A 27,099-nucleotide genomic window follows, 5' to 3' on the forward strand; every position below is an offset into this window, starting at 1 on the left:
TTCATCCTGTGTAGAAAATTAGGAATACACAAATAGAGTTGTAACATATAAGCTGGGGGGCAGGGCACATCAAGACTAATCTGAAGAGCAGCTAATGTTGTAGTCTGAGTAGTGTCTTTTTCTCAATCAAAATAATTTACCCAATTATAACATTATTATCATGAAGAAAAGAATTATGTTTTACTTGCAAGTGACACCTAAGCTAACCTAAAAGCTGGAAGTCTTAAATTGGCAACACAGCTAACATACCTCACTGTGACAGAGTTAAGAGTATGGTGTCTCTCCCAATTAGATGGAGCCCCCGAATGTGAGGCAGCCTGATAGGGTGGAATCTGGGGGTGCATGTGGTGAAAAGATTTCACCTGAAGCAGAACAAAGGAGAGAGAAGCTTACTGAATACACTGCAAGGGAGTGGTGGGCAGGACAGCAAAGCAGAGACTGTGGGTACTGTATTTAAAGGGAGGTGGTGAGGGGGTATGGGAACATAGGGAATTTTCCCTTTTTAGGTAATTGTGCCTGGTTGTAAGTAGCCCATTCATTAGCTAGGGCCTTTGGATATTTTGAGGTGGCTCACCTGAAATGGGCCTGTCTGTATTCAGGGGGTTATGGTGGGCCATTCTACCTTGCTCAAATTTGCATTGCTCAAGCCTGTTGCCTAAAAGTGGCATCTACAAAAAGCTAATTGTGCTTGTGGGGTGCCTGGGTGGCTCAGTGGGTTAAGCCTCTACCTTCGGCTCAGGTCATGATCTCAGGGTCCTGGGATCAAGTCCCGCATCAGGCTCTCTGCTCGGCAGGGAGCCTGCTTCCTCCTCTCTCTCTCTCTCTCTGCCTGCCTCTCTGCCTACTTGTGATCTCTCTCTCTGTCAAATAAATAAATAAAATCCTAAAATAATAATAATAATAATAATAATTGTGCTTGTAATTGGCTTATTGTTCTTCCCTTCTATATAATGTCTACAGCACAGGGGACAATAAGAAATATATTTACTAGAATTGTTTATACTTGTTTATTTTATTTCAAGCAAAGCATTGTTACCTTTATGTAATGTTTTTCAAAATGTGGTGCAAAGAGTACTGTACCAAAATCACCTTGGGGTGAGGGTTACCTTGCTAAAATTTAGCAGGTTTGTAGTAAATTCATCTCTGGTAGGTTACGGGCTTAGGAAGCTGCATTTTAAACACAGTCTCCAAAAGCTGCATGTTAAATTCTGAGACCACTGCTTGATATTTTATTGCTGTAATTCATTCATCCCCAAAATACTGAGTACTTACAAATTTGGATTTTAAAATTGCCAATAACTGGCACTTGCTAGGTGTTGACAATAAAAAGTTGTATAGGACACAATTTCACCTCCAAGAACTCACATTAAAGTGGACAAATAGGATATTTTTTGATTAGCGCTCTAATAGAAATAGAAACTTAATACTTGTTGTGTTTTTTAAGACTTTTTTATTTGACAGAGAGCACAAGAAAGGGGAGAGGCAGGCAGAGGTAGAGGGAGAAGAAGTTCGGTGTGGGGCTTGATCCCAGGACGCTGGTATCACAACTGGAGCCAAAGGCAGACACCCAACCAACTGAGCCACCCAGGCACCCCAAATCTTAGTATTTGGATGCACAAAGAAAGAAGTGACCTTCTTCCTGGGACCATTAGGATAGACTTAGAGGAGTTGTATTAATTTATAGTAGCTTTCATGTACTGCACATTTGTGAGGTACTATGCTACTTTATATGTTATTTATTCCTCACAACACTAAAATCCTGTAAGGTTGTTTTAAAGAAAACTCAGGTAATAAGTCCTGCCTAAGGACACAATGCAGAGTGTAAATTCAAATACATGCTTTTAACCATTACTCTCTCCTGCCTCCATTTAAACTCGGTCTTGAATCTTTTCAGATTGAGGAGGAAGAGCTGAACTATTTGAGGCAGGACAACAGTATGTCCAAAAATATTTGTCATGTGCTGGAATTTGTGTGTGGATATGTGTGCTTTTCACATGTCTTTAAATTTCTAAAAGATACCATTCTAAGGGAATATATTTAAGTTGTAAACTAAAAGTTTTTTGAAACTAGAAAATTACATATTTTTGTTTATTTCATTTATTCCTTCCCTGGTGCTTTTCTTTCTATAAAACCGAGTTTCTGACATATAATTTTGCTTCTAACTGCTTTTAATATTTCCTACAAGGCGGGGCACCTGGGTGGCTCAGTGGGTTAAAGCCTCTGCCTTCGGCTTGGGTCATGATCCCAGGGTCCTGGGATCGAGCCCTGCATGGGGTTCTCTGCTCAGCAGGGACCCTGCTTCCTCCTCTCTCTCTGCCTGCTTCTCTGCCTACTTGTGATCTCTGTCAAATAAATAAAATCTTTAAAAATATGTATATATTTCCTACAAGGCATATCTGCTGCACATGAATTCTCTCAGTTTTTGTCTGAGAAGGTATTTATCCTTCCATTTTGAAGGATAATTTCACTGGATATAGAATTCTAGGTAAAGGGTTGTTTTTTATAACAGTAAATATTTTACTCTCTCCTTTTTTCTGACATCAAATTTTTTAAAAAACTATGAAGAGGATGCTAATTAAAAGATTAAAAATTGGGGGTGCCTGGGTTGCTCGGTTAAAGCCGCTACCTTCAGCTCAGGTCATAATCTCAGGGTCCTGGGATCCAGCCCCGCATCGGGCTCTCTGCTTGGCAGGGAGCCTGCTTCCTCCTCTCTCTCTTTCTGCCTGGCTCTCCACCTACTTGCGATCTCTCTCTCTGTCAAATAAATAAAGAAAATCTTTAAAAAAAAAAAAAGATTAAAAATTTGTTCTTCCGCTTTTCCACATAACTAAAATGCCTGTAGATACATATTCATATGATTTCTAAAAATGTTTTACTCCCTAAATAATAAAAATAATTGGGTTTTTTTTTGTTTTTCTTTTTAAGGTTTTATTTATTTATTTGACAGAGAGAAATCACAAGTAGACGGAGAGGCAGGCAGAGAGAGAGAGAGGGAAGCAGGCTCCCTGCTGAGCAGAGAGCCTGATGCGGGACTCCATCCCAGGATCCTGAGATCATGACCTGAGCCGAAGGCAGCGGCTTAACCCACTGAGCCACCCAGGCGCCCAAAAATAATTGTTTTAATGCTGAAATAAATTAGGTAGAACTTTTTTTCCTGTTATCTATTACATGTATACATGAATCTCTGTTCCTTTGTCCCCAGTTTTCCCCAGGCTTTGGTCTGTCTGCCTTTTCTTTTCATTGAGTTCCAGTAAAAAGAGACAGACGGACATAACTGTGTATTAAGCAAGAAAGGGAGCCATCTCTCCCAGCAAGCAGATTAATTATCTCAGAATGTAAGTCAGACAAAGCAAGATCACCTCCTGGCAGAAATCTCCCATTTCTAGCAGTCCAACTTACTGTCATTAGTTCCCTTTACATTCCAAATTATTAAAAAGTAGGGGCACCTGGGTGACTCAGGTTTACCTCTGCCTTTGGCTCAGGTCATGATCTAAGGGTCCTGGGATCGAGCCCCACATTGGGCTTCCTGCTCTGTGGGAGGTCTGCTTCTCCCTCTCCCACTCCCCCTGCTTGTTCCCTCTCTCTCCATGTCTCTCTCTGTCAAATAAATAAATAAAATCTTTTTAAAAAAAAGTAGATTCAACTGGGAAGGGGCGTATCAACTATTCCCTAAGAGCTCTTCAAATAGACATGTTTTATGTAGATTTTTTTCCCTGAATATCAATAATCTGTCCACTACTTTGGGTTTTTTCAACCTACTTGAACCTCTCTGTCAGAGAGGTAAGTTCAGATAAAATATGGTATTTTACCTGAACTTACTTTAGAAATCAGGAATCTAGGGCTTTTTACCCTTCAGAAGGACTTCTTGACCAAATCTACATGTTTTTGCCACATAAGTAGGCCCAGTAGATGTGCGTCATTTTCCTGATTTGAGGGAAAAAATTCAAAGCCAAAATTTTTCTTGCATTTCAAAGATGTTGAAATTCCTCCCACTCACATGTTGAGTACTTCTTCAAAGATTTCTGGATATTTAGTCATAATACCTCAAAATATTTCTGAGTTAGTCTAAAATTAAAAACAAAAATTTCTCCCCAGCTCTGTCACCTCAGCTTTTCTTAAACTCCAGGTGGAGGCCAAGAAGTTCTTAGATAACTTAGGTTAAACTGGTTTATAATTAAACTAAATTAGGGGTGCCTGTAGGTTAAGCATCAGATTGGTTTCAGCACCAGTCATGACCTCATGGGTTGTGAGATCGAGCCCTGTGTCAGGCTCTGAAGTCAGTGCATCTGCTTGGGTTTCTCCCTCTCCCTGTGCTGCTCCTGACCCCCATTCTCACTCTCTCTCACTCTCTCAAATAAATAAATCTTAAAAAACAACAACTAAATTAAACTTTGGGTGTAGGAGAGATGGTTATGATCAAAGAGGGAAAAGTACAGAAGGTAGCAGAATAGCTGAATGGATTCTTTTTTTAAGGTTTACTTATTTATTTGAGAGAGAGAGAGCAGTAGGGAGCGGCAGAGGGAGAAGGAGAGGGAGAATCCAGAGACGACTGCCTGCTGAGTACAGAGCCCAACACCAGGCATGATCCCAGGACCCTGAGATCATGACCTGTGCCAAAATCAAGAGCCAGTGCTTAACCTACTGAGCCACCCTGGCACCCCAGATTCCTAAGAACATCATGAACATTTTAAAAAACTGAGCAAATACTTATTTTAAAATGCTTTTGTAATACAAGACATGTTTTAAAAATAGATGATTTTGGGGGGTGCCTGGGTGGGTCAGTCTGCTTGGGCATCTGACTTGGTTGCAGCTCTGGTCATGGTCTCAGAGTCCTGGGGTTGAGCCCCGAATCTGGCTCCAGGCTCAACGCAGAGTTCTTCTCTCCCTCTCTCCCTCCCCTGGTACTCACTCACTCTCTCTCTCCCTCCCTCCCTCTCTAAAATTAAAAAAAAAAAAAATCTTAAAAAAAAAAGATGACTTTTTTGATTGAAGTGTAGTTGACATAAATGTATATTAGTTTCAGGTGAAAATAGTGATTCAACAATTCTATGCATTACACGGTGCTCCTTCCCATAAGTGTGGTCACCATGTGTCACCATACAATGTTATTACAAGATATTGACTATATTCCCTATGCTATACTTTTTTCTTTTTTTTTTCTTTTTTTTTAAATAGTGATCAACAATTCTATGCATTACACGGTGCTCCTTCCCATAAGTGTGGTCACCATGTGTCACCATACAATGTTATTACAAGATATTGACTATATTCCCTATGCTGTACTTTTTTCTTTTTTTTTATTTATTTGAGAGAGAGCACAAGCAGGGGGAGAAGAAGGCAGGAGAGGGAGAAGCAGACTCCCCGCTGAGCAGGGAGCCCGATGGGACACTCGATCCTGGGACTCCAGGATCATGACCTGAGCCGAAGGCAGAAGCTTAACTGACTGAGCCACCCGGGCGCCCCCTTACGCTGTACTTTTCATCCCCATGACTTCTTTATTCCCCAAACCTCTCCCAGTTTCTTCTGTGTATTTGATTCTTTTTGTCTGTCTGTTTAAGGTAACGAGGATGGCTCTTCCATGATTTTCCATTAGTACTGCCACTGCCCCTTGTCAATAAGCCAAAACTGGTGTCATGAGACCTTGGAAACAGTAGCTGGTGACTGTGGGCAAAAATGTGCAGATCACTTTGTACACTTCTCTATACCCCCTTTTGTTATCCAGTCACTTACCTGAAGCAAGTGAAACAAGGGGCAGGGGCCGGGCAGTGATGGGGGCGGGTGTTTGTTTTGCTTTAGCTTAAGACTTCTATTGAAATATACTTACAGAAAAGTACACGTGTAATAAGTGTACAGCTCCGTTTTCACAAACTGAACACACTCATGTAACCAGCACCAAGATTATGAAACAGAACATTACAAGCACTTCAGAAATTAGCCTTGTGCTCCCTCCCAGTTACTACCCTCTGAGGGTAACTTCTAATAGCACTGACCAGTTTTACCTTAACGGTGTTTCTCAGATAAATGGAAAAAGCCTAATGGAGGAAAAGAAGTTGGAAAGGAGAGGTCCAGACAATCTCAAAAAGGAAGAGGAGAAGGGAAGAGGGAAAGAAGAGAGGGAATGAGAATGAAGAGGGAGGGAAAACAGAGGTTTGAAGAAAGAGAATCTACCTGCTTGGCTGCCCAAGAAACCCAACAGTGATACTCTTCTTAAGGTTTTCTCTTTCATGTGCCTGGGCTCAGTCAGTTAAGTGTCTGCCTTCAGCTCAGGCTCATGATCCCAGGGTCCTGGGATCAATCCCTGTGTTGGACTCCCTGCTCAGGGGAGAGTCTACTCCTTCCTCTGCTCTTCCCTTGCTTTCTCTCGCTCTCGCTCTCCCTCTCCCCCAGATAAAAACAAAAATAAACCTCCTTTCTCCTGCTCCAGCCTCCTACCTCTTTAGCCACCCACCTCTGCTGACAGCCTTTTAAGGTTGAAAGCCCTTTGCTCCACTCCCTCAGAAGTCTTAGGTAGCAACTTAAGTTGTTTTTTGTTTTTTTTTTAAGATTTTTATTTATTTGAGAGAGAGACAGTGAGAGAGAGCATGAGCAAGGAGAAGGTCAGAGGGAGAAGCAGACTCCCCATGGAGCTGGGAGCCCGATGTGGGACTCGATCCCACAACTCCGGGACCATGACCTGGGCCGAAGGCAGTCATCCAACCAACTGAGCCACCCAGGCGTCCCGCACCTTAAGTTCTATTAGTGATCCATTCTTTGGGGTTATAATTGTCCCCTTTCAGCTGAAGACTGTTTTAAATACAAAAACTACAACAAAGAGAAAGCTACTACTAGTAGATGACACCAGGTACATTTTCTTCCTTTTCTGTAATTTTCTCTAGGGCCTTTCCTGGGCCAATATTTCACATTGTAGCTGTTAGTTAAAGTTTATGTGAAAATCCAAATTTAAAATGGCAACTGATAACTGATTTGGTATCTTCTGGGTAACATGTTGGCACTTTAATGCAACTTCAATGGAACTTCAATGGAATGGAAGGCCAAGATGAGGTATTTATGAAAAGAGGGGCTTTTTTGTTTTCAGGGAAAAAATTATAAAAGACTTTGAAATGAGCAAAGGGAATGCCTGGGTGCCTCAGTCCATTAAGCGTCTGCCTTCAACTCAGGTCATGATCCTGGGATTGAGCCCCACATTGGGCTTCCTGCTCAGTGGGAGCCTGCTTCTCCCTCTCCCTCTGCCTGCTGCTCCCCCTGCTTGTGCTCTCTCACTCTCTCTGTCAGATAATAAAATCTTTAAAAAAATTTTTTTTTTCTTTAACTCTCTACTATTCTGATCACTACTTTTCCTTAGGCTACACTTCAGGCCCATTCTAAGTATTTAAGTTTGTAAAGGAGGCAAGGAGAGGATATAGCTTGGTTAATTTCCTGTTATTCCCAGTTTGGCCCATCAGAGGGCGCAAACAGCATAGGTCTTAAACTAAGATCTGTCAGCAGTCTCACTTCTTTTTATTGGCCATTCTTCTGTAGCACGTAGCTAAAGCACTGACAAATTTTAGTGTTATTCCCAGATATCCCATCTCATACTCTGTGAACATATTTAGGTCCTGACTTGAAAAATTCAGACATAGACAAGAAAAAAAAAACCTGTAAGATGAGTTCAAGTTCCCTTCTCTCCCTACTCCTTTCCTCCAATTTGCTCTTCTTGCTTTTCTGTAAATGGCACTTCACTTAGGAAACTGGGATTCATCCTTGGTTCTCTCCTCATCTTTATTCCCCACATCCAATATCCTTTGTCTCTTTAGCTCCTCTATGTTCACATGGCCTCTGTCTTTGATCAGGCCTCCCAAGTCTTGCCTGGACTACCATAGTCAGAGGTCAAGCTGGTCTCCCGCCTCCCTCCAGACCACTCTCCACGCAGCTACCACAGTTAAATCTTTCCAAATCCCAAGTCTAACAATACCATTTTCTTGGGGTACCAGGGTAGCTCAGTTGTTAGGCGTCTGCCTTTGGCTCAGGTATGACCCCGGGGTCCTCGGATCAAGCCCCACATCAGGCTCCCTACTCACCGGGAAGCTTGCTTCTTCCTCTCCCACTCCCCCTGCTTGTGTTCCCTCTCTCTCTCTGTCCGTTAAATAAATAGGGTGCCTCAGCTGGTCCGTTAAATAAATAGGGTGCCTTTTCTGGTTAAGCATCTGCCTTCAGCTCAGGTCATGATCCCAGGGCCCTGGGATCAAGTCTCACATCAGGCTCCCTGCTCCTTGGGAAGCCTTCTCCCTCTGCCTCTGCCTCTCACTCTCTTATGCCTGTCATAAATAAATAAAATAAAATCTTTTTTAAAAATTAAATAAATAAAATCTTAATAAATAAATAAAATATTAAGTTCATAATGCCACCTTTAAAAAAAATAACAGTACCATTTTCCTGCTTGAAATTGGGTTCCCCTTTGTCTTCATGAAACACCAAACTTTGGCATGACTTACTTATCTCCTCAGGACCCCAGCGACCTAAACAGCTTCATGTTTTGCTGTTTCTACACAGGTTCCCAGATCAGCCTTATCTGTAGACTCTCTTTGGGGAGTTTTTAAAAAATACAGATTGGGCTAGTAGGATCTCTCTTCCCCGAGGAAGTTGTTACTCTTGCTATAGTTTCTTTCTCCCTTTCCCATTGTCCTCATTTACCCTCTAATCTTTTATAAGATAAGGAGGTCCTCTAAACTGTCTTCCTTTCCTTGCTCCTGCTGCCTACCAATCTCCGACCTTCCTATTCATCCTTATGGTCCCAGTTTAGGTTCTACCTTGTCTGAAACATTCCTTAACCAGCTCAGCCAGAGATGTTCTTTTAAACACTTAAAAATACCAGGGTTCCTGGGTGGCTCAGTGGGTTAAACCCTCTGCCTTTGGCTCAGGTCATGATCTTGGGGTCCTGGGATCGAGCCCTGCATCAGGCTCTCTGTTCCGCGGGGAGACTGCTTCCCCCTCTCTCTCTGCCTGCCTCTCTGCCTACTTGTGATCTCTCTCTCTGTCAAATAAATAAAACATTTAAAAATAAAATAAAAAATAAACACAAATACAACTTATTTGGTAAGTGTCATAGATATTTACCTAATATTGTAGGTATTACAGTGTGGTGCCTTATGTATTTAAATAACATATATGTGTTGGAGACCTATAGCTCATTCTCAACATAGAGGTCACAGTTACCCCATCCTAGCCTCCTTCCCTATGATTATGCTCTGAGACTTCCACATCTGTGACCTCACATTTACTTGATCACATCAAAGTCAGTGACTTTATAGCCATGCCATATCTGCCATCAATTATGATTATAGACTAGAGCTCATCATAACCTATAATTTCTCCACCTTCTTAGATACACAGTGAAATTCCCCTCTCACTGCAACCTCCTACTCTTCTGCTCCCTCCTGTCATTCCCACCAAATCTGAGCTTCATCTGTGTCATGGCCAGTTCTTCATCTCCTTTCTATTCTGTCTTTCCTGAAAAGCCTAGATGACCAACAAACCAGCAAAGCAATCTAGACTTCCTCATTGTCCTTCCTCCACTGCTCCTTCTTTTGCAGTCCTTTGCCCTTGTTAACAGGATGTCTGTTTTCTCCATTCCAAAGCAGTCAGGAGTTACTGACCAAAGCCCCAGTGATTAGGACTATTACAAAAGCATACCCATCCAATCTCGGATCTTTCTTGCCATTTTGAACCATTGCTATTTTCTATAGTGCTGTTTCTACCCCCATTTTCCCTAGATTCTCTATCCCACCCTTCCATCCCTTTTATTCTCCAAAGAATCTCAGAGAGCAAGGCCATTCAATGTGACCTCCCTAAACGTTTAGCTACTTGAAGATCTCTCTGTACATTTCCCTTCCATCCTGTCTGCCTCTCTCCCTCTTGATCTAATGGTCTCCTCTGAGACTTTAATTCTTTCATTATCTCCTCTTTAAAATGGATAATTACATTTTTAGTTTCTCTCAATTAGACCTTGCCTTTTCTGAAAACATGCTTGAATCTTTACTGTTTTCCAAAAAAGAAAATCCTCTACTGCTCCCTCTTCAATTCAATGCTATGATTCCCTTCTTTGCCTTACTGTTCAGTACTGTTACCACTTCCTCACTCTTTAACCACATGCAAGTAGTTTTGTCTCCACCATCTTTTTTTTTTAAGATTTATTTATTCACTCTAGAGAGAAAGGGAGAGCATGTGCATGCACATACACACACACACACACACACACACAAGCTGTGGAGAGGGGCAAAGGGAGAGGTAGAGAAAGACTCCTCAAGCAGAGCCCCTGCCAAGCACAGAGCTCGGCGGAAGTTGGGGGTGACACAGGGCCTGATCCCAGGACCCCAAGATCTAACCCAAGTGAAATCAAGACTTGGATGCTTAACCAGCTGAGCCACCCAGGTGCCCCTGTCCTCTCCATCTTTAATTTCTCTGTCACTTTTTTCCTCATTCTTCTCCTTACCCCTTTGATCTTGTGTGTCTGTGTCCCTCGCCACATTTTGCTCAGGTTTCCATCTTGGGGCTCTTTATCTCTTTCTCCTTTGGTGATATCATCTGCTTCCACAACTTTATTTACATTTATATGAAGAAGTTTTATTCATAATTACCTTCTACTTTTCTCCCAAACTCTAGGTCTACATTTCCTAGACCTCTAAATATTTAGCTCTGGAGATCTCAGAGGTCTTTATCTAAGGCTTCATTGCCTGGATATCTCCACAAAATGCCCCACTGGTTTTAAAAAGTCAAAATGAAATACCTCATTTTATGTCTATTTCCAATTCCATTCCCACATTGACTCCTCTTCTTGAATTTTTTTTTTTTAAGATCTTATTTATTTGACAAGAGAGACACCGCGAGAGAGGGAACACAAGCAGGGGGAGTGGGAGAGGAAGAAGCAGGCTTCCCACCAAGCAGGAAGCCTGATGCGGGGCTCGATCCCAGGACTCTGGGATCATGACCTGAGCCAAAGGCAGATGCTTAGTGACTGAGCCATCCAGGCACCCTTCTTCTTGAATTTATTGTTTCTGTAGTAATCCTGAAGCACACGGGGTCCAAATTCCCTATATGCATTCAGCTGTTAATCCCAAATACTCCATTGCCAAAGACTTTCTCAGTTAGATTCACAGTTTTCTACACTCTCTAGTTTAGTATATGTGCTGCCGAAGCAAGCACTGCACTCTCTAGTTTAAATCCCAATTATCTCCCACCTAGAATATTGCAGTACACTCCTGGCTAGAGGGCCAGGTCTCTGGTGTCTTTCTGCCTGGAATTCTGAATTATTTTTATTCATTACCTCCACATTAATCTTCCTAAAGGGCAGTTCTGATCTGTCACTCTCTGGCCTAAAAATATTAAATGTCTCAGATGGCTTACTAAATTATTCACAAGTTCCTTATCCTGGCATTTAAGCCCTACATATCTGCATTCAATTCTGTTTTTCTGGCCTTCATTTTGAGCCCTGTACCTAGAATACCCTTCTTGCCTTCATCTTTATCCAGCAAACTGCTAAGGTCTTCAAAACTTATTTCTGGGGTGCATGGGTGGCTCAGTTGGCTAAGGGTCCAGCTTTTGATTTTGGCTCCAATCATGATCTTGGAGTAATGGGATGGAGCCTCCCCACCCAACACACTTCAGGCTCTGCAATGGTATGGAGCCGGCTTAAGATTCTATCTCTGCCTCTTCCCCCACGCAGTACATTCTTTCTTTGAAAAAAAAAAAAAAAAAACGTATTTCAAATACCACCTCCTTCATGAAGTCTTTTTGGGGGCTGGTGGTGTGGAATCTAAACTGAATTAGTCTTCCTTTGAACCCCTATAAGCACTTTAACACTTTTATTTAAATGCTTACCAGATTTTGCCTTCTATAATAATCTGTGATTTACAGTGCTTCCAGACTTTTCCAGAAGTACACCTAATTATACAGAAAATTGAGCAGATAGCCCCAAGACTGTCGCAAGAAGCTGCCTGGAAAATTAAATTTTAGTATGAATTTTTGCAGTGTTATCAGGCTTAAACTAATGTTTGTTTTTAATATAAAACTGTGGACTAAGGCTCCAGTAAGAGATGTCTAAAATCTCGTCGTAGGGATTTAGGCTACACCTGGCACACTGTGAAAACCCTCCCCTCATGCCCACTAAACTAAGCTTTCTAAGGGCAGAGACTGTCTTACTCTGTATGTACCGCTGTAAAACTAATACATTACCATCTACACACAAACACTCAAATACTGTTGAACTGTGACTCAGGATACGTTAACTAATGTTAACTCTATTTACTAAATGTTTACCATGTACCTAGAACTGTGCTTTCCCTTTCAAGAACTTATTCTCCATGGGCTGACCTTGAACAAGTATAAAACTGTACAGATGAGTTAAATCATGGAATGTAAAGCCATCTGTGCAAGACAACTTGGTTTGGGGGTCCCAGTCTCTCCGTTCCACACGCCAAGTACATCTGCAATAGTGATCAGTACCAACTTAAGGTGCACCCTGACCTCCAAATTATTTTCTGGAGATTGATAATTTTCTGCTAACACTGCGCAAAGCTTATTCCTCTCCATCTGAAAGTAAAAGGTCGTCATCCTTCCGCTCTCCAGTTCGAAGCCCAGCAAAGCCTTCCGGGAACGAGTGCTAGAGCCGATGGAAATCTGGTCCCACCAAAGGAGCCAAAAATGCCAAGGCTAGCAGCACCGCCCCTAAGATCCCCCACGGGCTTCCAATTGGTCTTTGGGGCTCACTCTCATTCCAGATTGGTGTTCCAGCTTGCCTGTCGCCTCCAAAGAATCCACCTTTAGCCAGTAACTATTGGTAGATCGTTACGTCATTGTCCCAGCTACCCCACTCTCATTGGCTCCCATTGGAAGGGGTGTTTGGAAATACTGGGTGAATGAAAGGGGGCCAGTGGTACTGGGAAGCGATGTGTGTTATTGGTCGATGGGGGTAAATGACCCGACAACCCAGGCCAGGGCCTCGCTTCAGAAAGCTAGAGGTGGAGGTAAAGACGTTTAAAAGATCGGCACCGAAAAGAGAGAAGTAGTAATTACTATGGCTAGTTTAAGGCGGCAACTTTCTCGAGAGACCTATTTTGACGGTTAGGGATGGTCGGTTTCCCACCCTCAAGTCAGGAACGAATAGGCTTAAAGAGGACTAGAGTTCCATAAAGAATAATGGAGGTTAAACCTAGAAAAGACAGCAAAAGAGTCGTGACAAGAAAGACGCCACCCTCTTTCCACCACCACCCCGACTTCCAGGGTGGTGGAACTTAGTTCACCCACAATTCTCTGATGAAAATACCCCAAGTAAATTTCTTATTGGGGCTTGTATTTGACTTACAACATTTAGTACAGGGCTCAGAGGTTCGTGAAAGGCAGCTGGTTATAACTGCCAGATTGTCAAGGGAAGGGAATATAATTGCATTAAAAGAGCCACAAATTCGGCTTTAGGTCCTTTTTTTAAAAAAAGCTACGAAAGAAAAGAGCATCGGGGCTCACAAAAAGCAAAAGAGTAATAACAACAGTGTGACCCTCCTGCAAACCAACTGAATGCTCTTGGCATGTTCCTCAAACTTCCATCACTTGGCCCACTTGGGTAGGTGTTGACTTTTTGGCAACAACTGTGAGTAAATACTAGTGAACCTCCTATATCTTAATTTTCCTGAGCTTAAAAATAGTGTCATTTTCATCTCTGTTTACCTGTCACCTTCCTACCTAATGTTTATGGAAATGCTGAAGCAATGTTGTTCCATTACTAAGATGGAGATTTTTGGAGGCCACATAGCGCTAGTCTCCTCCATAGAGAGACTCATCAGATGATTATCTTAGACTCTGGAAAAGAGAACATCTCAGTAGAATTATCCCATTTAATTTTATGCTTGACCTGTACTGCATGTTAGGGACAGCCAGGGAACTTTCCTATTCATCTTGGGTTACCAGAAGCCCTGGTTAGCTTTTTTCTCTCTTTGTCTTCCCTAGCTTCTATGCTGAATGAGCTATAGTGTGCTCTTTTTTTCTTTTTTTTTTTTTTAAAGATTTTATTTATTTATTTGACAGAGAGAGATCACAAGTAGGCAGAGAGGCAGGCAGAGAGAGAGAGGAGGAAGCAGGCTCCCTGCTGAGCAGAGAGCCCGATGCGGGACTCGATCCCAGGACCCTGAGATCATGACCTGAGCCGAAGGCAGCAGCTTAACCCACTGAGCCACCCAGGCGCCCCTATAGTGTGCTCTTGATCGAAGTATTTTGTTTAGCTGTTATCTTTAATCCAATACTCCCAGGTCGGGGTGGTTCCTCAGGTGTAGTGTGAGAAGCAGCTGGTTTGGGGGGGGCGCTGGGCTTCTTCACAATACAGTCATCTTGAACTTCATCGATTGAACAAAGTTCTAGCTTTATTTGGGAGCAGAAGAGAAACAGTGTTTACAAGAGGTGGATCACTAGGAAAAATTAATAGTATAAAAGTTATTAGATAATAGAAGCAGTTGCTTCTCGGTATAATTGGCCCATTTGTTTCCTCCAGGACACACAGGAGAAAGAAGGTATTCTCCCTGAGAGAGCCGAGGAGGCAAAGCTAAAGGCCAAATATCCAAGCCTAGGACAAAAGCCTGGAGGCTCTGACTTCCTCATGAAGAGACTCCAGAAAGGGGTATGGGACACAATCTCTTATTCTCTTACTTTGGAGCCAAAGGGGGCTTTTGGGATGAGAACTGTAGAGCTTCTCCTAAATGCTTATCTGGAGGTTTTGTTGTTGGGCAGTAGTAGAGAGCAATTAGAAACTTGTAAAGAGCAAGGCAAATGATTATAAATCCCTGATAATGGTACCATACAGGATATTAAGGCTTAATGTTGAAACATTTGGGTATAGGGGCATTAGGGGATTGAGGGAAAGAAGGACATTAGAAACTGAAATGCTGACTTCCCCAGGCATATGTGTGTTTAGATGATGGGAGTTTTAGGACTATACTTTTTAAGATGAGAGCTAAATTTTGGGGTGCATGATTTCAAAAAAAGATCAAACCATCTGTCCTCTAGACTTCTTCAACTTGAAATGAATAGATTTCTTCAGACCCTTGAAATTAGTACCAGTCATTAACTCTACTCCCTCAAGAGATATTTTTTCATCCAGGGTAGCCCTCCTCACCAAGGGAGGGTGCGCCTTCATAGCCGTGTAGCTCCTGATCAGGTTTCTCTGTCCCCAGAAGTACCTAAAACTAACTGAGGGATTATAAGTCATTAGACTGGAGTGTGTTCCTAGGTATGGATGAAATGGACAGTAAAACAGATTCCCTGTGGAGAATCCTAGTTATTGAGTCTTAGTCACAGATGATGATGTGATGCTGATTTGCAGTTTACCTTGCCGTAGGCAAGGCAGGCGTGGGCAGGCTGTCACAGCCATGGAACATGTGTGGGAGCAGTGGGAGTCAGAGGAAAAGTACATTATCCTCATGAACAAACCCAGTTTCTATTCATGGTCTGAGGGAATCATTTCTAATTTTGAGATTGTTGACTTGAGGTTGCCAGATTGATGCTTCTTTATATCTTATTATTTATTTCCTTGGCACCAGATCATTGGGACACTGACCGGTCCTCAGTAAGCCTTTATGAATAGTCAGTAATTTGGTTGAACCATACAGTACTGATGGGTGTATAAAGGATGTGGGGGCTATCTCTTAACTCCTAACTCCTAAAATCTATATTGTAGCAAGGAAACTACTTACATACCTGAAAAGGTCAGAACACAAAGGGGAGAAGACATAGTACAGGTACTTAATGCTAAACTCTGTGTGCATGAGGTTAATCAAGGAAGACTGGAAAGATCTAAGATGATGAGGGTTTATAATGGATGTGAGTCTCCTTGCTTTTGAGGTAGGCCAGATTTCCTCACTCAGTTAAAATATCCCTCTTGTCTCTTAGCAAAAGTACTTTGACTCAGGAGACTACAACATGGCCAAAGCCAAGATGAAGAATAAGCAGCTGCCAAGTGCAGGACCAGACAAGAACCTCGTGACTGGTGACCACATCCCCACCCCACAGGATCTTCCCCAGAGAAAGTCCTCGCTCGTCACCAGCAAGCTTGCGGGGTAACCTGGGCACCCCCTCTGTCCCCTTCCTCACCCACTGGACTTTTGTATATCATAAGCAGGGATGGAATGAGCGCTAGTTAGCTCTTCTCAGCTTGCTAGCCAGAAATGACTGTGATTCTGCTGGGGGCTGCTAAGAAGGTGATGTGGGTTGGAAAGGGGTTCTGAGTTCATTTCTTGGATTAAATTGAGATTTCCATGCCCTCATTGTAGCCCAGGTAGGGACCCAAGAGTGAGAGACTAGGATTAGATCTTGCTGCAAATGCTCTTTTTTCTTTTGTATGAGAAACTGTAGAGATGTGATTTTTCCTTTTGGAAGAGACTATCCCAAAATTGGCTGGGCTAAGTCTTGGGAATAATTCGGTAGGTTTACATCCAGAGGCTAACCTGACATAGCTGGGAAAGGTAGAGTGAATGAGATCTGTTTTCTGTGCTTCTAAGTGTTTTTTTCCCTTAGGCTGCTATTGCTTCGTGTTTCCATTATGGCAGGTTTAGAGAATCCTCAAAAAGAAAAAGTGGTTTGCTTGCCTAAAACTGCAGTGCCCACTTAACCTCCCTTACTCAGAGAGTCTCTGACAGTTGGCCCTGGCTCTTACATAATGTAAAGATTGGAGCACATCATTTACATGAAATGGGTACCTTCTCTCTCTCTTGCTTTTGCAAGTGTGGGGTAGTGGAAAGAGCACTGGGTTTGAAGTTAAGATATGTGGGTTCTAGTTGCTCTCTGAGCAGAACTGGTGTGTAAATTGGTCAAGTCATTTAACCTCTATGGATTTCTATTTCCTCATCTGTAACAGAAGTGAATATAGATAGGATTGATTCAAATTTAAAATTCATTTAACTGCCAGCTGAAAAAAGTCTTTGCTATTTTTGTAAAACTAAATGAGGGAGACCTGTGGCTGAGCCCACAGAGTGGAACCATTTGAGGACTGCATGAGGAGAGAGGACATTGAGATTTGGGAGGTACAGGTTCAGTCAAGGAGGCCTCAGAAGTATCGTGGCCTCAGAAGTATCGTGGTCTTAAGGGTCAAAGAAAAAGTTGTAAGAAGCTAGCTTCTATGGAAGCTTCTTGTCTCTGGCCCCACCCACTCTCCTGGCCTCCAGTCTGAACCTTTGCTACAAAAACCTGCTGTGGCAGCCCAGCTGTAGGCCTGAGGACACATGCTCAGTCACACATATGTGGTGGATTCCCACGTTTCAGATGTAGTCAGATGCCAGGTGTATTGTTAGGGAGAACAGAAGAAAAGGGACAAGCTGAAGCCAGCCTCCAGGCCTTGGAACTGTGGCAAGGCTAGAGCAGCAGGTTCTTAGGAAGATGATTCACCTGGGAGGAAGCTGGTGGGGGAAGGTGATAAGGGAGAGAAAGCTCTGCCATCCCAGAGGCAGGTAACTCAGCACCTGTGGGATGAGTAGCAGCAATGCGGACTCGTGAGCAGGTGGGGGAGAGGGGTGCTGGTGGCCAGCACCTTCAGCCTACTTAACTTGACCTGAATCCTACTGCTGGTTAGCACAGAGACGGCCAGGGAAAGAACCAACTGTTCAAGAGAGCAAGATCCTGTAATCCTCTCTTGTCCTCTCACCTCATAAATTCTGATATGCCAAACATTTGGCCTGATGAGAATGACCATGAACTTGCTGATGCACATGTGGGGTGATGGCAGGTGTATATACTTTTTCCCTGACTGGCCATTCACTTTTCAGGCTGTCGCTCAGATTGGATAGGAGGGAGTTGGTGAGGAAGGAATGGAGAGAGCAGGATCCCTGGATTCCCTGGCCCCCAGACTCCTTTGACTGTCACTTGTAATTGTATATAATTTTTGTGTTTCTTGCTCCATTCCTCATGCTGTCTTCCTTAGTCTAAAGTCTGTGTGGGACGGGGAAATTGCCGAACATCCTTGTATAGTTTCCTCAACTGTCGCAGCCATGTTGTACATATAGATATGTCATGTTATTATATATATAAATATATATATAATTTTGTACGTTTTCTTCATCTCCGATCCTCTCGAATTTTGTACTTTTTTCTTTCCTGTCCGAGCTGCCTTCTCTATTGGTCATTTGAATCCTCAAGGCTGAGGTCACGAGTCTGTTTTTTTAGGAAGGAACAGAGGAAATAGGGAAATCAGAAACTGTTGGTCTTGCTTGCTCTCTGTACCTGGTCGTCTTCAAGGCTAAGAAAACAAAGAAACGAGCCACATTGTGTATTTGCCACCTGTTTGCACAGTATGAAATACATCACTTCGTGGCAAAGAAGGGTCATTCCCAAATCCAAATCACCTCGATTAAACCTAGATTATTAAATCCACTCAGAACAACATGTGTATTGCCAGGCCCCAGCTTCCATGCTGTCCCCTCCTCGTCACTGTGTGTGTCCCCATTAGCCTCTGCTGCTGCAGCTGGCTGTGCCATGCCTGTGAAACCAAGCCTGCCCTAAGCCAGGCAGCTTAATCTCCTGCACACCTTGAGTTATTTTGATCTTGTCTAAAGAATTTTCTGTATTGCTTTCATGGGTATTTCCAGAAAGATGGAGAACACTTTGTTTTGTGGATAGAAAAAAAACTGAAATTCTCTCCCCCTCTTTCTCTCTCCCCTCCCCTTTTCTCCCTCTCTCCTCTTCTCTCTGTCTCTCTCCCTCTCCTCCGCCCTCTTTCTCCCTCTCCCCTCTCCCTTCTCCTCTGTCTCTTCTCTTCAACTCTCAGTGGATTGGATTCAGGCTTGTGCCAGGTAGCCTAATGATTGTTAAGTATGGAAGAGTCCTGGGGTAGGGACGGGGATGGAACATCGGGTTTTTTCCCCTATTACTTGACAGTGTTTTCTTTTTCTTCTTCTGTGTTCGTCCGCAGTGGCCAAGTTGAATGATGTTGCTCGGGGCTCCGCCAGATCCTGAGACGCTGCCCTCCTGGGTCCTGTGCTGGCTCCTGCCCCTCCCTGCTTTTGCAGCCAGGGGTCAGGAGGTGGCTCGGGTGCGGGCTGGAGAGGCAGAAGCCCCTGCCCGTCGGTGTCCCAGCGCATGGAGCCCCTTGGGCTGAGCACCAAGACCCTGAACCTTTTTTGTTTTACCTTTTTCCAAATAACTGTTGGGAGAAATCTCAGTGAAATCCTGGAGGGGATGGGAGGGGTGGGGGGTTGTGGGTGTAGTGTTTAAGAGGGTGGGGTGGGAAATTTGTGGGGGATATGAAATAGGGCTTGGAGTTGATAAAAACATTCCTGACTATCCTTCCTAACCATGTGGCTGGTGTGGGATGGGTGTGAGGGGGAGGAATGGCATAGACTCCAGATGAGGAGTTCTAATTCAGCTCTGTAGAAAAATGCCTTGTTTGCTTGGATGTGGCTGGGGATCTGGTGTCAGATTTAAAAAAAAAAAAAACTGTCCATCTATATATGACAGATGGAAACAGCTCCTCTGGTTCTGCAGAGCAAGCTGAGAACACAGTTAATGTTAATTGTTCACTGAAAAAAGTGCTGTCCTTGAAATAGATTTGCTGTGGGGAGAAGGGCAGTGAGCGTGGGGAAAGGGGGCCATGAGCGTGGGGAGACCCACAGAGCCCAGGAGACTTTTTCAGTATTTGAAATAAAAAAAAAAAAAAGACGACAACCCACAAAAAAACACAACCCAGAAATATTCTGAAGCAGTTGGTGTGTTTTATTGGGGTTTGGGAAAAGGGAAGAAAATGAAACTAAAGACACCATTCAGGGGAAAAGCTGGTGTGGGGCCTTGAGTTCTAAGGAATAGGGGCCCTTAATATGGGATATGACTGGGCTCCCTGCTTCCATCACTCGGCGAGAGGGAATTAGGGATGTTAGCATATAGATCTGGACTTTTCCTGACTCCTATCTGTCCTTTTGTTTCTGTAGCTAATGTAGAAGATGTGTCAGCCTCAGATTTTGGCTCACAAAATGAAGAATTTGACCTAAATAGTTTGTAACACCTACAGCTTAGTTCAGGCTAAGCAAAAAAGAAAAGCCCACTCTCCCTCTTCCCTTTTCAGTCTTCCATTCTTTCATAAGTTCTGTCTGTGAAGGAGAAATGTGACCTCTAGTAAGAAGCCAAAAGGAACTCCAGCCTTTCTGCTTGTGGCCAGCGGGGGGCAGAGTGACTCCTTTCCTCACCACTTCCGAAGCATGGCCAGAATCCTGCCACTTAAGAATTTAAAAACTGCTTATGAATGTATTATAGAAAAGAAAGATACAAAAAAACTCACCTCTGCCTCCCTGACACACACAACATTCACATGTGGTAGTCTACTTGCCCATTTTTATCCAGCTTTGAGTAGGAGAGTATATTATATTTTCCCAAATGTGATTGGCTTCTCAAATGAGTATGCACCAAGTAAGATAAAACAAGGTCCAGTCGGCCTAGATATTCCAGACAACTCTCGAGCTCACTGAGGGGGAAGGATACTTCCAAACCGGACTAGGAATGTTGTTCTCAGCATCTAACTCATTCTTTCTCCTTAATCAGAAGGTTTCCAAATATGTTCAGCTACTCAGGATGTTACTGACTTGTTCTCTCCTGATTTACCCAGGGGATTGTGATGCCTCCCAACCATTGGCCTTTCTGAGTAAGCTAGTGGTATGGAGATGCATTAAAAACATTCCCTGCCTTAGTGGGGTTTATTGTCTTTGTGGAAGAAAAGTTATGCGGAAGTTCACATACTACTTCAGAAGTTATAAACTCAAGCTAAGAGCTACACACACACACACACACACAGTAGAATGTTTACTGTGGTGGGGTTAGCAAGTCTTCTCATCCCTATTCCCCTTAAACCAGTCCCATGACTTCTTTTTGAGCATGCTGTCTCTAGTGTATGTTTGCCAGATGGATACAGCTGGGGAGTGAGATCAGTGAGGCTGAATGTGGGATCATTCAGTGCAGTTTCATTTTTAATACAGATAAAGAAGTGGAAGTATAAAGATAAATTACTTATAAGGTGGCAAAGTTAGTTCACTGAAGAGCTTGAGATAGTATCTAGGCTTTTTTTTTTTTTTTTTTAATAGGCTCCATGCTGGGCATGGATCCCAATGCTGGGCTTGAACTCAGGACTCTGAGATCAAGACCTGAGCTGAGATGCTCAACCAAGTGAGCCATCCAGGCGCCTTATATCTAGGCTTTTATATGACTTTTCCATTATTCCTGGCTTCCCTGGTCCTTGGTTTTAAGCTGTAGTCTTAGGAATCCTGGGGTGCCAAGAGATTGTGGCAGTCTCTGTTACAGTATAAAACCTTGCCATCCCTTCTCCCTCACTCCCACACTGTACCGCCACGCAACTAGAACAGACTGCTCTGCACTGCTTCAAAGCGCAATTCCTGCCCATATTCCAAAGAATGGAGTCCAGAGTTCTTCATTCCTCCAACATGGCTGAGTGATGATTCTGCTGACAAGCCTCTCAGCCATCTGATACACAGGGTGGCAGGGATGAAGTCACCATGATTATTGTCCAGCAGCATTTATTTTAAGCTGATGTGGCCTGGGCATGGAAAAACTTGGGCAAAAGACAAATAACTTGGAGAGCTGCCTTTCAGAAGATCTGCAGTGAGCAAGCAGCACCCACACAAGCAGCCCTGGGGTGCGTAGTGCCCTCTACTGGGCCTTGAGGGAGGTTACCAAGGAAGGGAAGTTAAGCCAGGAAGGAAGCATAAAAATAAATGCAAATTCATGTCATTCTAAGCAGGATGCCAAGAGCCAAGGGAAGGAGAATCAGGAGGTAAGTTGTTAGCTGAAATTTCTTAGAAATGGGAGGCTCACTAATGATAAGGTAGAGGCATCCCATGCTTGGGCCAGTCTGTTCATTCACATCTAACTGTTGAACACTCACTTTGGAATTAGAAACATCAGCTATTGTTGGGCAGATAGACAATATAAGAGAGATGGTGTTTGCCCTGGAGGAACTTGGAGCTTCATTGAAACAGCACTTCAACATATGATGCAAGACTGCATAGCATCATGCAGTCAGGCTGTGGTAAAAGAATTCCCTTGGTTTCCGCTCAGGTGGTGATCTTAGTTAGGGTCATGAGGTTGAGCCCTGCATCAGGCTCCACGCTCAGGGCAGAGTCCGCTTGGGTTTTCTCTCTCTCTCAAATAATTTTTTTTTTTTTTTTTTTTTTTTTAATTGCAGGGGCACCTGGGTGGTTCAGTTGGTTCAGTGTCTGACTTTGGCTCAGGTCGTGATCCCAGGGTCCTGGGATGGGCTCTCTGCTTAGCAGGGAGTGGGCTTCTCCCTCTCCTGCCTTTTTCTCCCCATGCTTGGGCCCTCTCGCGCTTTCTCTCTCTGTCAAATAAGTAAATAAAATCTTAAAAAATAAAAACAAATTCCCAGAAGGGAAAATCCAAAGGGCTAGAATCATTAGGTAAATATTACTGGTGGAAATGGAAATTGAACTGGGCCTTGAAAGACGGGTGGTACTTAAATAGTCCAGTTCAAGGGGCACCTGGGTGGCCCAGTCGGTTAAGCCTCTGACTCCTGGTTTTGGCTCAGGTCGGGAGATCTAGCCCTAGGTCAGGCTCTGTGTTCCCTATCCCTCTGCCCCCACTCTCTACAAATAAATCTTTAAAAAATAATAAATAGTCCAGTTCAATGACTTAATAAAAGTCCAAAATATGCCAGACACTGTGCTAAAATAAAAGTGATATGTGAGTGCTTTCATTTTCCACCTGAAGAAACCACACTATAGTGTTACACTTGGGTTGTAGAGGCCTAGCTACATAGAGATACAGGGATGAGTACGTAATTGCTAAATGTTTTGAGTACTTAGGATGTGTCAAGCCCCATGCTACGTGCTTAACTTACATCCTCTCATTTATTCCTCACAGCAGTTCTCCGAGTAGGCGGTCATCCTGCTGCCATTACACAAATGAGGAAACTAAAACAATAACTTGCCCAAGTCCCATAGCTTCTGAGAGTGGAGGCACGAGTCACTCCAATAGCTGCAAAGGGCTAGGGAAAGAGTGATCAGGAAGACTTTCATGAAGTAAGTTCTGAGAGAGGAACAGGGCTTCTCCAGAAAGATAAGGAGATAAGGGCCATTTTTTTTTTTTAAGATTTTATTTATTTGACAGGCAGAGATTACAAGTAGGCTGAGAGGCAGGCAGAGAGAGAGGAGGAAGCAGGCTCCCTGCTGAGCAGAGAGCCTGATGCGGGGCTCGATCCCAGGACCCTGGGATCATGACCCCAGCCGAAGGCAGAGGCTTTAACCCACTGAGCCACCCAGGCGCCCCAAGTTGTCTGGTTTTTAAATTCTGATTTTGATCTATTTTGGTAACTCAGGACAAGTTTCCTAAATTCTCTTTGCTTCAGTTCATTTGTAAAATAGGAATGATATAGTACCTACGTAAAGGGTGTTTGTGCTGATTAAACAAAATAAGGCATGTAAAGCCCTTCAGGGATTGTAAAAGCACATGAGATGTGGTTTCTGTGCTCATGGAGCTCACAGACTGTAGGAGGATGTAATAAAGCCTGGTAGGCAGATAATTAGAATACAAATGGGAAAGAGGGGATAAGCACAAATTCTCTGAAAGCACACCCCTAATTTGGAGGTGGAAGAATAGTCAGGAAAATCCTACAACTACAGAGAGTAGTTTATAAGCTGAAATCTGCTGGAGTAGTAGGACATAGTCATGTAAAGGGATTAGACTGGGAAAGGGGGTCTTCCAAATGGAGGGACAGCATGTGAAAAGATTTAGAGGTATTGCATTCTGGGACCTCAAAATAACAGGGGCATGTGGGTGGCTCAGTCAGTTGAGTGTCCAGACTCCCGGTTTCACCTTGGGTCATGTTCTCAGGGTCAAGAGTCTGGGCCCACTCAGCAGGGAATCTGCTGGATATTTTCTCTCTCTCTCTCTCTCTCCTCCTCCTCCCTGTCCCTCCCCCACTGTGTACTCTCTTTCTTTCCCTAAAATAAATAAATCTTTAAAAAAGAATAATAATTGGGAGTAGCTGTAGCATACCAAACAGCAGAAGGGGTGCAGAGAAAGGGTGGAGGGAAGCGAGAGTCCAATCACAAAGGGCCCTTTGGGCTTGATCCTGGAGGTGATGAGAAACTGCTGAGATTTTGAGCAAGGTAATGACATAATCAGATTGGCTCTTGAGGAAAATCTTTCTGACAACAGTGTGGGCAAGAGACTGGAAAGGGTAAAATTGATGTATTTAGAGGTGCTGTTAAGAGGTTAAAGTTAAGGGATATGGTTGTGAAGAGAAAGACACTGATTCAATTGGTGTCAGAATAAATTCGAAGCAGCAATGAAACTCAAGTGCAGACACTTCACTTAGTTATCTGTTACCATGGGCTAGTTATGAGTAAGACAGACTATTGTGTTGCTACAGTGTTATAGGTTAGGTATGATTAGGAATTACAAAAGGTAAAGACAGTGGGGATGAAGAAAAGTGGACAAATTCAACAGATAATACACGGAAAGTACAATCAACAGAACTTGATGGGGGCATGTGACTTGAGAAGAGACAGGACGCTAATAAAAAATTCCTGGGTTACTGGGTAAAGGATGCTACCATAACCTTAGAGAGACACCACTACTGGAAGGGCAAGTTTATCAAGGAAGATAATGAGTTCAGTGTTGCAGAAGGGATGATATGAGGTGCCTCTAGGACATCCAAGAGTAGATGACAGGGAAGTTATTGGATTTATGAGACTAGAGGTTGGAGAGGTCAAAATAGGAAATGTAGATTCTTTGGATTTCAAGATATATTTAGTAAAACAATGGAAGTGAAAGCATATAAGAGCAGAAAGACTGGAGGCCTGACCCTGATGAAAGCTAACATGTGAAGGGAATAAAGAAAAGGGCCCAACAAAATAGAAGAAGCAGGAAGATATGGTGGTGCGCAGTGGCAGAGTTTATTGGAAGAACTGGGTCAGTCAGTCAATAATGTAAAATGCTACTGGAGACTGATGAAGCAAAAAATTAGACTATCTCACCTATGTAATAAAAAATGCCCCAAAATGTCAAAGAAATGTGCCACATGTATGTCCACTTCCTGTACTTTCCAAGATTTTGGCAATGAGCATATATTTGATAGAGGTCACTTTAATTCTAAAAATAATAAAAATCTCAAAAAAATTTTTAAGAAATGGACTAAAGGATGTCCATTTAATTTGGCAGTTAGTAACCATTTTGATCCACCAGTGTCAATGGATCAGTAGAGATAGAATCTTGTCTATCGAACTGAGTAGTGTGGGAAGATTGATGTTGTTTTAGGATGGGCATGATTTAAGCACATTTACTGACTGAGTGAAAGGAACAAGTAAAAGGTGAAGCTCAGAAGAGAATGATAACTTTGGTTCTGAAGAGAAAAGAGTGGATGAAAATGAGTTCAGGTGGATGTGGTCAATTAAATACTTCAACAAACATTTATTAAGCAGTTATTATGCACCAACCACTATGCAAGGGGAGATGCTGGGGTCAGTCTAGCGGAAAGCCAGCTAAGTAGGAAATTGGTCTCAAGTAGGAAGATGTATACTGCAGCCTGCTTGAGACTCAAGGTGAAAATATAACAATGGGTAAACTCACAACATTTGTGACTGGGGGTCGCTGATCGATGGGGAGTCCTGTCTGACAGCTTCATTGTTCTTGGTGGAGATGTAAAGTTCCTAGTTGACAGGGAGGTGGGAGTTAGGGGGTTTAAGAAGAGTATCCATAGTTTAGAAGAGAGGATGAAAGGGAAGGGAATGGAAGACAGCTGACAATACTACTAAGTAAAAGGTTTAGGGAACAGTGTTGAGGGCCTAACAGATTGGAAACCATGACTGTGTAACACTTGGAATGTGTAATCTACTGGAATGGTAACCATTCTATGTATTTCTGCTACTTTCTCTAGCAACACCCAGCTGCCTGGGTACAAAATCAGAGAAGATACATTATCGTTTAGCTCCTGGATCATGATTTGTAGACACAGGGAGTGGACTCACAAGGGAAAAAGGGGATGAAGGGTGCTAGAGGAGAGTTCAAGAAATCTCCCTGATTCAGACCAGGTAAGAAGGCAGGCTAAAGAAGGTATGATCAACTCTGGTCAAGAAGAGTCGTGATAAGGTCAAAGAGCTGATGATTTAGAAGTCAAAGAAGTGATCAAGCTGGAAGCTTGGGACCTGGTATGACGTTAAGAATTGAAGATTTTAGAGTTGGAACTCTCCTATGTAATGACATGGGTAATAGGAACAGGGGTCTGAAGTGGAGTAAAAATAAAGGTCATTAGAATGTTTAAAGAACAAGGGAGTTCCCACATCCAGTTGCAAAGGTAGGTGGCTCATATATTTGTGGTTTTGTTGTTACCTTTTGTTAAACCCAACTGTATTTTTTTTAAATAAAAGATTAAAGCATTTAGCTTAGAAAATAATAACAAAGAAGAATTATGGGTGTGGAATGTTGGATCAGTAAATTAGGTTGTTGGAATGAATCCAGAATTATGCAGGATTAGGGAGAAGATCAGGCCTAGTACCATCCTGGTATAGAAGTGACCAGGATCAGCAAAGATCATAAAGGAGAGTTGAGCCTGATGGAGTGAACTCCAAAGCAAGAGGAATGGCATGTAAATACTTTGGAAGAGTAATGACCTGAAAATGACCTTAGGGAGCTAGAAGTACTTCAGTTTCCCCACTTCCTGATATTGGAAGGGGGAAAAAAACCCTCTAGGGCTGCAAACAAAGCAGTGTCTTAGGGGAAACCGAAATGTAATTTGAATGAGTGGGTTGAGGGAAATTTTCTAAAGAGTTTCTGTGTGAGGCATCAGAGAAATGCGTAGACCAGAGGTGAACGTATAAGTGAGTGAGAGACTTCTACATCTGGGGCAGAATCCAACCCCTTTTGCAATGAATTAACCTTAAGGTTCCCAGCTTTGGTTTAAAAGTTGTTTGGTATCCGTGTTGACTGAAGGCCCCAGTGGGTTATAAAGCCCAGTCTCAGGCCTGCCTGAGTGACAGGTGCTGAGTGGTAAGTTAAACGTGCCAGCTCTGAGAAGGCATTCTAGGGGAAAAAAGAGAATGGAGCAGTAGTTTTAAACTGATTACAAAGAGGAACAAG

The 27,099-nt window shown here is 43.0% G+C and overlaps 1 protein-coding gene across 2 annotated transcripts; it reads left to right on the forward strand.

The window, feature by feature from the left end:
* Positions 1-12,932: 12,932 nt before the first annotated feature.
* Positions 12,933-19,693, forward strand: ENSA (endosulfine alpha). Of its 2 annotated transcripts, XM_044239114.1 has the most exons (4): positions 12,933-12,998; positions 14,513-14,638; positions 15,907-16,073; positions 18,917-19,693. In XM_044239114.1, exons 1-4 carry the CDS (start codon positions 12,948-12,950, stop codon positions 18,930-18,932), a joined length of 360 nt encoding a protein of 119 aa, XP_044095049.1. In that variant the 5' UTR covers positions 12,933-12,947; the 3' UTR covers positions 18,933-19,693. The 2 variants fall into 2 exon arrangements, with proteins under 2 accessions (XP_044095049.1, XP_044095050.1); XM_044239115.1 differs by lacking the exon at positions 18,917-19,693 and having other exon boundaries at positions 15,907-18,066.
* Positions 19,694-27,099: the final 7,406 nt, after the last annotated feature.

The sequence above is a fragment of the Neovison vison genome, chromosome 2 (genome assembly GCF_020171115.1).
Source record: "Neovison vison isolate M4711 chromosome 2, ASM_NN_V1, whole genome shotgun sequence".
NCBI classification, from domain to species: Eukaryota; Metazoa; Chordata; class Mammalia; order Carnivora; family Mustelidae; genus Neogale; species Neogale vison.